The 11,557-nt window shown below is 51.2% G+C and overlaps 1 protein-coding gene across 1 annotated transcript; it reads right to left on the bottom strand.

The window, feature by feature from the left end:
- Window positions 1–2,144: 2,144 nt before the first annotated feature.
- LOC100904768 (protein sax-3-like) lies at window positions 2,145–11,156 on the bottom strand. The gene is made up of 12 exons (XM_029111972.1): window positions 11,150–11,156; window positions 7,838–8,038; window positions 7,315–7,440; window positions 7,012–7,122; window positions 6,316–6,537; window positions 5,744–5,914; window positions 4,848–4,979; window positions 4,390–4,698; window positions 3,801–4,121; window positions 3,351–3,532; window positions 2,863–2,989; window positions 2,145–2,221 (listed from the first exon to the last, which is right to left on the bottom strand). Exons 1-12 carry the CDS (start codon window positions 11,154–11,156, stop codon window positions 2,145–2,147), a joined length of 1,986 nt encoding a protein of 661 aa, XP_028967805.1.
- Window positions 11,157–11,557: the final 401 nt, after the last annotated feature.

The raw sequence follows: 11,557 nt of genomic DNA, 5'->3' as shown, positions 1-11,557 counted from the left end.
CGTTGGCTGTATTCCAAACTTGCGTTGATTTATGCAGAGCCAACGGGCGGTTTTACAGCCGTCATGTTTCGTTCTTGGACTCTTGGCTTCGTCCGCGCATGTCCACACGTAGCCGCAAATTCTACTCGATAGTCGAATTATTAGCTCTTCAAATAAGTAGGATAGGGTGGAGGGAAACTAAAGGCAAGATTCGCATGAATAGCCATCGAATGCAATTCGATGGCTCAGCCGTTGCCGACATTGGAAATAGTTTTCGTGCTTCCGATCTACATGTATGATGCTTGCTTGATCTCGATTCGTTTAGATTTTCCTAAATGGTTTTCCTGTTCTGAGGACATTCAGTCAGGCTGCCCCGTCCACAGCGGAGAGCCTTCTCCCGAAAATCCGCTACAATGTCCGAACAATATAGGCCTAGGGTTTAGAAGGCGACAAGCACTATATGCAAACCGGGTATCGAATTCTCTGGGACAATCCGAGCAATGGAAGGCTGTTGCGGGTCGGAGTGCAATCGGGTCCTTCGGCAAATTGATGAGCGTGCGAATGAGCGCGGCGGACTCGATTTGCGGCTCTCATCGGTCATATCGCGGAATTTCTATGGGGCCTCATCCATAATACACGTATGAGAGTCTACGGGTGTCATCTATTCATTAGGAGATTGTTTCAGGTCCTTCTGGGTGGGCCCAATCAGCCGCAACACGAGCAAGCCGAAATAATTTCGAGCTGATTCCACATCTCTATTAATGTCCGTGATAGGCGGGTGAGGCGTCGGATTCCCTCCACCATCGCAATGTCGTGTCATCTGGACTGATTTATGAATGAGTCTATCCGCGTCTGAGCAGTTTCAGTTGGGCGTGTTCGGCTCGAGATGATCCGATATCGAATTGGTGCGCTCCGATTCGACACATCTCTTCAGGGGGCATGTTCCGATTCTTGACTCTAATATGGTCGGGACATATTACCATGCTGATAACGTGCTCAGTCTTTCTCTGATTGATATCTTGACTGGGCGCATTCGGAGGCATACTGCGTGTCGGTGCCCCGAGTCAAGTCGAGCTTCCGCTCTGTCCCGGCTTCCGAATCACTTGTCCTATGAGTATGAAGCAAAAAAACTCGTTCGAGACATTGGGAAAATATCAACAAACATACAATTTATTCGATTGAAAAATCCACGCAATCCGGCGTGCGGTACTTTACAGAGAATCACGTAAGAACTCGCCCGAAAGACTTGGGACGCGCCGCTTTCGGAGTCCTCTTCTTTGAGGTTCATTTGGCCTGGGGCTCCCGCTCGCTTTGGATTCTCCTTCGTACTTCTCGCGGAAGAGACGACAAAGGCTTCGATAGCGGTTCCAAAACAGTCTTATATGTATTTACAATCGCGCCGTTCAACACTCCTGAGATTCCGAAACCAGGTAGCGGTTCCGCGTTCTCCCTTAAACTCATTCTTCAGCCTCCCGCTCCCCAAGATTTTCGATTCCATGAGATTTCCATGAGGATTCCCGTCGCTGAATCGGATCCGCATCGCTGGATCTATTTCTGCGGTCGAATCGCTGAAGCAGCCGCCGAGGAAGTTTCTGATGAAAGCCGTCGGGAAGATGCCCGGGAGTCGTCCCGATTGTTTGAGAGAATCCCGGAGGTGACATTGAGGATTCCGAAGTCGATTCCGGTGATCGAGCAAACAGGAGGCGCCGCACCTTCGATTTCCAGGCAACACGACAAACTTGGGGAATGGCATGACACATTCAATTAGAAAGGAGTGCGCTTCCTGGACCTGTCGAACAGGCGGCCGGCGGTCTCCGCTCGAGAAGGGAGAGGAGAAATCGACGCTTTTTCGAAGGACACCGTAAATGCTCCGGTTAGACTTTCTGGTCGATGGATTCTTGAACGATACTGATTATCCGGTTCTTGTCATTTTTGCGGCAGATGCGGAATAAGGCACAACCGCGCAAACCCCCCGTCTGTTGAGAGAGCACCACTTTGCCCGGAGGTTTCTCGTCGCCTAGATCGAGCTGGATGCTTTCGGTAAATTCGGTGCAAACAGGACCTTGACATTCTTTGAGCTCTTGCTCCTTGAGATCCTGTTGCCGGCGATGTCGCTGACCCGAAGATTCCAGCTCATTCTTCTGCCTCCGGGCACGGAGCCGCTGCTAACTGAGTGCGACGCTCACGAGTAGCACGAGCGATACGATGAGCGACGTGATCGCCGTCACAGAAACTCCTACACCTGCAAGGAAGTCGTCTATTCCGATATCGTGGTTCGATCAGATTCAGCGCTTCGTGCGCATCTAATAACTTGAGCACTGAGCGTCTAGAGCAGCGTTCTCCGAGAGGGGACGGAAACTGCACTGCTGGCTCACGACTGAGTTCCTGATGTCCGGATAGAGGGTCGGGGAATCTCTCGGGGAATACTGATGCTTCGACTGCCAATTGGAATATCCAGGGTGAAAATTACCTATGGAAAGTCGGAAATACTTTGCGATTGGAAGAGACGAATCAGGAATCTCTCGATTCTCCCGCCATATAGGCGAAGGAGGAGTCGAACCGAAGGCCATGATCGATGCTCGATCATTGCTCCGACAGGAGGTAGAATTCCTTCAGCCGTCACGGCGATGCCTCTTCTCAGGAGCAGGAAACTGCTCAGGAAAAAATGACGCCGTTCCGCCGCAAAACTTCTCCCTTTGTATTCGTTCTATTGGTTCACGGTGAGGTGTCGTTGTCCTTGTCGCTACCGCAGACGTCGCCGACGACGACAAAACGTTTTCGCGGCCGAACCTTTTGCCGCAGCTTCGCCCTCTTTTCTCCTCCATCCCGCTATTTCCGTTTGTTTCTACGAGAGCGCATGTATGTATGAACGAACGTACGTACCCGAAGTGAGGAGCTTAGACGGCGGAGATATGGCCTGTACGATCACTCTGGAAGGCTCCGAACGACCTTTCTCGTTCACCGCGAACACGAGGGCGATACACTCGGTGGCATCGGGTATGTCCCCAACCTGAATAAAAATCCTCAGGGCTAAAAATGTTGCTCGGCATCGCCAGCTGAACGAAAAAAAATACTGTAGCAAAAGCGCCGAATGACAGAGAGCCGGCATAGTTGACTCGACTTCTGCTCTCGGGTGGTTTAGAAGTGCGGCGCGTTTTAGATTGAGTATCCGTTCTTCGACGCGAGGCGTGATGAGGAGGAGAGCGACAGCTTTTTCCCCCGTTCTCCTTTCGACAACGTGCTCGTGTCGAAACTACGCTAGTGTCCTCGAGCTGTCGAAGGTCGCGTTCTCTCTCTGAGAGGAACTTTCTGTGTCCAAAAAAAATTCTACGTTCAGCCTGTCAAACACAAGATCCATTTATACAACCTACCTGGAAAACGGGCTCATCTGAGGTGATGTTGACAAACAGCTCCTGTGTGTCTGCGTTGAACACCTCTAAGAGATAGAACTCTTTGCTTCTGTCGACATCCTCACGACTGGAGTCGCACTCGAGAAAAAACCAGCTTTGTGCCTGGTTAACCACTTGACATCCTTCCAGTGGCGTCGGAACACCTTCAAGAGAGATGACGGCATACGGATAAGACTGCTGTTCTGTGAATCTTCTGAGCTCTCGTTTTCCCCGATGGCCGCTGTTTGCAGCAGAAGCTGAATCTGGCTCGCTCGGTCAGTGTCTCTACCCCCGCCCCTTCTCTGGGCGCCCGCCCCCGTTCCACTTGAGGCAGCGCTGTTTTCGTTCCCGTACTGCCTCCCCATCCGCTCGCATGCATCTTCGTCGGAGGGACATCAAGGGAGCGTAACTCCGCGCTCAGCTTTCACTCACCGTAGGGCTCGATATGGAACACACAAGGCTGTTTTTCTTGGCTCGAGCTATTCACAGTGTTGTTCGCCCAGCACTCTATGGTGATCTCCTCGTTGAGGAAGGCAGGCGTGTAGCTTAACACGCTCGTGCTTCCGTTGATGATCTGCTGTTCTGAGGGATGGAGCAGCCTCCAGTCTCTCGAGCCGGTGGCATTGTACGCAATCCAAGTGAAACTCAAGTTGTCCGCTGGATCGGCGTCCATCTGACAGCGAACCGCTAATGGCACTTTCGTCGTCCCGTAACGGTAGTTCTTGACCACCGTCGAATGACACTTCGGTGGATCTGCGAACACGCAGGGAAAACTTTAGGACGATCATTTTTTTCTCTAAAGGCGAGATATCCACCGATAGCATCGAGCTGCTAGGGGACGCGATGGCTTTGTCGGCGGATGATGACGACGCCGACGGTCGCCTTCTTCGTCGTCGTCTTCGTATTCAGATAAGAGCCAGGAATAGTCGAATGGAGCACGAAAGATGAATGAATACACGACTGTAAGAACGAACGGGGGGACGGATGAATGCGCCACCGCCCGCCTAGAGTCAGCACTCACATTTCACCCGGAGGTCGAGGTCGTTGCTTCGTACAGAGCCCAGCGAATTCGTCACATCGCAATTGTAGCGCCCATTGTGCTTCGAAACCGAAACGTTACGCAGCAGCATCTGCTTCCCGACGATCTCAAAATCCTCCGACGACACCTCGTCTAGCTCCGTGGGGTTCAGGACCCGGTCATTAAGCGTCCAGAACACCCGCGACGCCGGAGGATTCGACGAAACAGAACAATCCAAGGCTACGTCTTGACCTTGTGAGATGTGTTCTACACTCTGGCCGTGTCGTAAATGCAAAGAAACCACTGGTGGGTCTGGAATGAGAGTCGCTTAGCCTCAGACAGGACGATGATCCCCGTCGGACTCTCTCGGGCGCCCGTCGGCTTAAGGCTTCGCTTCCTTTAAAAATAGTACACGTCGGCATGAGGGAGTGGGGAGCGGGAAAGAGCGAGCGTCGACTTACGAAGAATGTTGAGCTGTATGGAGTCCTCCCAGGTACTTCCTGGTAACTGATAGTTCGTTACTTTACAGGTAAGTTTCTGTTGATCCTCGACAGGGCTCATGGTAAGCAAAAGTGTCGAAACTGTAGTGTTGCCTGAAAAAGGAGTTCTGATGAGGTCCGTGACCTCGTTCCGACGAAGCCAATGCAGCTGGACATCTATCGGAGCGGGACATCGTGACATGAGCAAGCTGCTCACTTCAGCCACTTTGATCGAACGCCATTGCGTGAATGTAACAATAAGAGACTCGTTTTCTTCCATACAGCCTGATGTGTTCGACTAAAGCAGCAGCAACAATGAGGCCGGTAGAGATTGATGGCCTTTTCAGACATCTGAGACTTGTTTCGCTGCGAATTCCCCCGGGTGTCTGTAATTCCCGTATCGGAAGTCTTGGAAGGTGTCAGGGTCGATTCCACCGATAGCGAATCGCGGAATCAACAGGCCCCTATTCTGACATGAGTTCGTAACTGGAATACTTTGTATAGACATGCGTCGTCGTGGAATTTCAAAAGAGCGAGTTCGATGCTGAAAGACTCCAATTCATCCAAGGGAGCTCTGACCACCTCAAGCAACGTGCTGTCAGGGTGCCGGACGCTTGTGAGCCTTTGACAAAAAAGCCGCAGTGAAGTCGACCGCAAAGAACACCCGGTAGCCTTTATTCGGGAAAACGCAAAAAGTTGTTGATGCTTTTCTTAGCCACGTGTCGCTCGAAAGAATGCGGCTAGAAAACTCGAGGGTTCCATGAGTGCGCTGCACGGATCGATTGTTATTCTCGATTCAGATCGACCGCCTCCTGTTCCCAATATGCCTGGGTTCGATCAGCTGCTTTCGACGTATTCACGTTCATTCGAACACTCACCATCGTCGTTATCGCTGATGTGGCTGAAGTACGCCTCGAGCTTGCGTGTTGCCAAAATCCAAGTGACCACGGGAAATGGCCGGGAGCCCGTAACACGGCATCTAAATTCTGCTTGAGCTCCTGCGTCATACGTGTTCCCTGCATGCTCCACTTCCACCGATAGCGGGGGAACTGGAAGGAATTTGTGTGTGTCATCATTGTACGAGGCAACATTCAGCGGCATAGTTTGCGTACTCTGTGTCGCAGCTCGCCCGCATCTTACGCGGAGACGTCGACGGCGGGGGCTACCTAGCGAACGAGCGAGCGAGCGAGCGATTTGCTGTCTCACAAACTTCTTTGATCCGAAATCTTTGCTTTGTCGTACCGTACGGAGGGGGTCCGCTAGGATCGAACAAGTTCCGAGACGGTCTTGTCGCTCAAAGGGTTACGTTTTATCGAATTACAGACGACCGGATTCGAGAAGAAATATGCATATCGGGATTCTCGCAAACAAGCGGGCTCGGCCCGAATGAATTCCCCAGATGCCTCCAGCAAGTCGTCGAACAAGCCGCTAAAAACAAAAACCTGCTTACGAATTAGATCAACCGTGACGCTGGTGAAGAGAGGATTCTCGAGTATGTTGTTGAAGGTTTCGCACGCGAAGGTGGCCTTGAGCTCGTCTCTCGTCAATCTGCCTACGTCGAGAACGGAATGGGCTCCCTCGGGCCGCGGTTGGAACATTATTTTGTACTTTGTCTCTTGGCCTGATATGAGCTGTCCATTGCGTTTCCACAGCAGCGAAGGAACCGGAAAGCCTGCAGAGGAAGAAGAGAAACTTGAGCCGTTGTAGACGTTCTGAGGCGCCACAAAAATCATTTTCATAATTGAACGTCTGTTAATTGAAGTCTCCTCCGCCCAATGGCGTCGAACCATCGTCTGATGGAGCGAGAGCTTCGCTGCCGAGCTATTGATTGATCCGGTCTCGTAAAGCGGACAGGGACCTAACGGAGGTAGAGCCTCTTTTCACCGCCATCGCGAGATGTCTGACTACTTTAATCATATTTTGCAATGAATGGTGAGCAGAGAGCTTCAGAAACTTGGAGCAGTTAAGTATTGATGATCGTAAGCGATGCGGTTAGTTCCCGCCTCTTCGACGGGCTGACAACCGATGCCAGTGCTAGACATAAGTCCGCCAGATAAGGATTTCCTCTTCATGTCAGGTGCCAACTGCTTCTCTGTCCAATGTTTGAGCGACTCCCCAGAGGGGCGGACGGATGAATATTACTCACCCTTCTCTACGATGCAATTCAGTCGCAGGTTATGGCCAGCATAATAGGGTCCGATATTCGGAGCGAGAATGCTTCCATCTCCATCCGTCAGAACGGGTTTGCTCGGTGACACTGCAATTAATATGCATAATGCGGTAAGTAGGGCGAGCAATCGAGCGGCGAAGCTCCCGTCGTGCCGACCGTCAATACCGCTTCTCAAAGACACTGAAGATCCTCGAGCTTAGCGGAGCTCGTCGAACCCGGCCTGGCGAACTTTGATCCCAACTCGGAAAAATGTCTATCTCGCATATTTGCTGGACTCACCTCCCACGATGAGGCTCATGTTGTGAACGCGGACTTCCCCCGAATGGAACTTCACAACGCAGGAATAGCTCCCGGCATCTGCCGGGAACAATCTCGAGAGTTTTAGGGTGGCTGGACTGCTAAGAGCTGGAATTCCGAAGATTTTGATCTTACATCGAGCTGAATTATCTAGCGCGAATCTTTTTCCACCGCGAGTCCTCAATGCTATTGGCGATCAGAGACATCGAGCGGCTCTCGGAAACGTGGTTTTGATCATTCTTGGTGGACTGACTGCAGGTGCCAATCAGGGTTCAAGATCCGAATCCTCAGAGATTTATGGCTCTGCTCTATTGCAAAGATGGAATTTTCCCCATGAGTCTCGAATTAAAGCGGGAGTTCTTGATTAAATGCGAGAGTCGCTGATTTCATCGATATCGTCGCTCGTTTCGATTATGTCTCTCGTATATGAGATCCTTTATTTGATAATCTGTCGGCGTGCATGCCTCCGTATGGATAGCACTGAGGTCGAGAACGTCAAGCCTACCCGAAAAATATGCCCTTCCAGCAAAATCAATACTGATGTCGTGATTGGCGTTCCAAATGCCTCTTGTATGAGAATCTTCAATAATGTAGAACGGCGCTGTACTATTGGCCCGGAACCATCGGATGATGATAGGCTCATCGTCGAGGTAGGAGTCGATGTCGCAGGGAAGTCCTGTCGAACCGCCCTGTTCAGCCTTCACCACTGAAAATATAATCACAAGTTACAGCTCGATGGCTACTCGATTGCCTGCGGTAAGTCTTCGATCTATCATTAGGACAACTGAATTTTAAAACAAAAAATGAGCACGGGACGAAAATCGGAGAATCGGATATTGAGAGATCTTACAGTTTTCTTCTATCCCAACATTTCGTCGCTCAGTCCTGCTTCAGGAAATTATCCAGAAGGAGTCATCGCGGGACGTGAGCCTTCAAATCGTCTGTCATCATGCGATAGCAATTCAGAGGTGATCAAATCGCGGTGTCGTCACAGATTAGGTGATCCGTTCCTATCACCGTCTTTCAGAATTCCATCTGCGACGCTTTAGTCCGCCTCCACCATCCGGTCGGCCGCAATTTGTCCGACACGTCGTGTCACGGCTAAGCTGCGGCAATGAATGTGGACTACCGGGTTGCTCCCCAGACAGATAGCCTGTCACAGCATATTTCGTTGCAGTCTTTGCCTTCTGGACGAATTTCGGTCACCGAAGAGCCGCAAATGCATGAATGCATGCGTGCACGCAGGCCACCGAGACTATCAAGTCCCTCGATGTTTCAGCTCCTCGTTTCCGAAAATTCCGAGCTAAAGCCCGTGAGAATGTCCGATTAGACATTATGGGACAAGGAGGGATTTATCCTGAGCACACTCTTCCCTGATAATTCTGAAACGGTTCAGCACACCCAAATCGATCAAATTTGGCGATTGTCGTAATCCGCAGTGGTTGGCATCTTGTGGTGGGAGTAGAGCTCTGCCATCAAAGTTCCTCCTCCGATCACACGGGAATGCATGAATACCCCTCGGAGATCTCGGGATCGTGGTCAAGCTGAGAGAGCTGCCCATCTTCAAACTCGGTGAACTGTCCTGTGATACAAAGTAGTCGCAACGAAATAGAGATTTCGTTCCAAAGACGATGTCTCCTGTGCGGAGTTTGTGCGAAGCTGAAAGTATGGGGCTCCGGCCTATACGCTTGACAAGCGCGTCGTCGGCATACTTCGGATGACTTTCGCTCCGCTTCCCCGTTCAGGACGAGAGCTATGGGAAATCAGGTGAGATTCAGAGGCCGGCGCGTTGTAAATGTTTGCTGTTCGCGCTAGCATCGACAGTTCGAAGAGAGCTTGAGCTCAATTTCTTATCGAGAGGGGATGGTCCGAGGAAACAAATTCGAGCGGACCAAGGGGGATCTGGTGACTATGACGCCTTCCAGGGGCATGAGCCTCTCAGATCTCAAAGGGGAGACGTCTCCTCGCGTTGCACCTCTCAGTTCGATAGTGTACTAGATGTCGGTGCGGAGGTGAGTCGGGACGTCAAGCATGAAATCCATCATCTGGGTCCTAGGGAAAGGGCGCCGAGAGGAAACATTAAGCGATATAAGAAGCTTCCAAAACCGTCGACGGATCGTCGCTCTCGTCTCCGACGCAGACTCACGGCACGACTGCTGCTCGGTGAGTTCCTTATGGATTCCCTCCAGGTCTCGACTTAATCTGCATCTTGCCCTGAGGCACCACGGCTGATTGCCGGATCCTTACTCGAGGGTTCGGTCCCAGTGCGCACGACAGTCGTCGGTCTGGCTGTGGTTATTCACACTGGGTACGTAAGTTCCCAAATACGGGTTGCGTTCGAGTCTTTTGTTCCTTCACGACACTGCGTCACGTCGTTTTTGCGCAGTTCTCATACCTACATCGGGGATTCCTGGGCCCCTCGAGCGAGTTTGATGTCTCCATGGGTTCGATTGGATATCTCTTGCTCATACTCATGCTTTCGTAGGTCCATATAACTCGTAACAATTTACCTATATAGAATGTATCCTTTTTGTCAGGGGCGATTTTTCAGCGAATCACTCCGGTCTCCTCCTCCCATAGCCGTGGCTGCTGCCTCGATCCGTTTTATCTGTCCACGGTCTAGGTCTTCCGGGAGCTCGCTCCCGCTAGGCCTACAGTTCAACGCGCCGCTGAAAACCGACTGGAGAGTACGCTCTCAGGAACGCACCTTGTCCCGGTTCGAATAAAGACGGAGGTTCAGTGTGTTGATATCGGCAAGACCGACTCAAACTTGAAAGGCTTTGTTCTCGCTTTGTCGGCGTTTCCGGTTCCACTTAGCTCCACATGTTCGCCGATCAGGGAATTACCCAGCCCGAGCGAGTACGATCGAGGGGCTTCAACGGGACCGTGTCATAATAGTAAACCAGAGGACTCATTAGTCAAAACATGACAAATCACAAATTGGCCACGGCGAAGTCGCCCTCAGACACTAGGTCTAGTCGATGGTAATAATAACGAATATGACGCCGCGGCTACCACGGGTATGACGTTCAATGCTGGCTGTCCAAGAATCGCGTACCACGTCGAACGATATCTCGATGTCGAGAACTCCGTCTTGACGGAATGAAGATTATTGCATAAGGAAAACAGAATCACCTTCCCTTTTCTCTACCGAGCTTTCAGCATAATATGTATAATTTAGCCGTGGGTGCTCCTCGTGAGAGTTCCGAGCGGAACAGGTGCATCTGTGACAGCAGTCCAATACAGGACTCGGAGCTGGATCTGCAATATCTCAGCCGTGACACGGGAGGCTCGCCTAACGGAAGGCGCCGGTATTTATGGATGGAGGCGTCCGTGCACGCGAGCTGCTTGACGCGGGACTTGGTGCTGGTGTCTGAGCTTGGGAGTGATGATTCCTTTGGACCCTCCTCCTCCTCCTCCTCGTCGTCGTCGTCGACTCGAGCGGAGAATGGAATTCACAAACTCTGGGACTTTTCCTGCTCCTGGGTGAGGATTATTCAGGTGAGAAAGTCCACTCCCCACGGATTCGGAAGAAATGTTCAACGAACGGTCAGCCAAGCGCGCCGATTCGCCTGCCAGTCCCTTAGTCAGTTAGAGTCTTCCTAACGAGGGGCATTCACTTGAATCGAACTATTCCGATCTCGCTCTTCCATCCTCCTTTCCTTGAATAGGACTGACTGAATCAAGGTCGAGCTACCTACGACTCCAATCAAAGAAGTTGAGAAATTCCCGCTGGGTGTGCGGCTCCTCTGACGCCTTCGGCAGAAATCAGGGAGGGAAGGGGGCTTCGTTTCGGACCGTGTTCCGAAGCTCTTACCCGTCATGTTCAATTTGAATTGCGGAAGCACATGAGGGCAACGCGGGATTTTGTTCACGATTCAGTCAAAAACATTCTCTTTAATCTTCCTATGCACATGTATCGGAAGGGCTGCTCATTTGTTAGTAAAGCTTGTGAGGGATTACGATGTTTGCTGCTAATGAATGAGTATCGTTCAGCGCGTAACTCGTTTGCCCGCGCACGCCGACTATCTGGAAGCCTTTGTTGAGCATGGCTTGTACTCAGAACCTACTCCAAGAGAGTTATCATTCGAACCAATGATGTGCATAAAAAAATAGCTTGAGTCAGACCCGCAGTGCAAAACACCGTCCAACTCGTGCGCATTTTCGCTACCGGATAGAACCGACATATTTTGTTGATTAGGAATGAGCTCAGAACTGCCACAAT

Source organism: Galendromus occidentalis, unplaced genomic scaffold (assembly GCF_000255335.2).
Source record: "Galendromus occidentalis unplaced genomic scaffold, Mocc_1.1 scf7180000077477, whole genome shotgun sequence".
In the NCBI taxonomy this organism is placed as follows: domain Eukaryota; kingdom Metazoa; phylum Arthropoda; class Arachnida; order Mesostigmata; family Phytoseiidae; genus Galendromus; species Galendromus occidentalis.
Note: the sequence above shows the minus strand (reverse complement) of the source record. Positions and strands in the feature narration are given on the sequence as shown.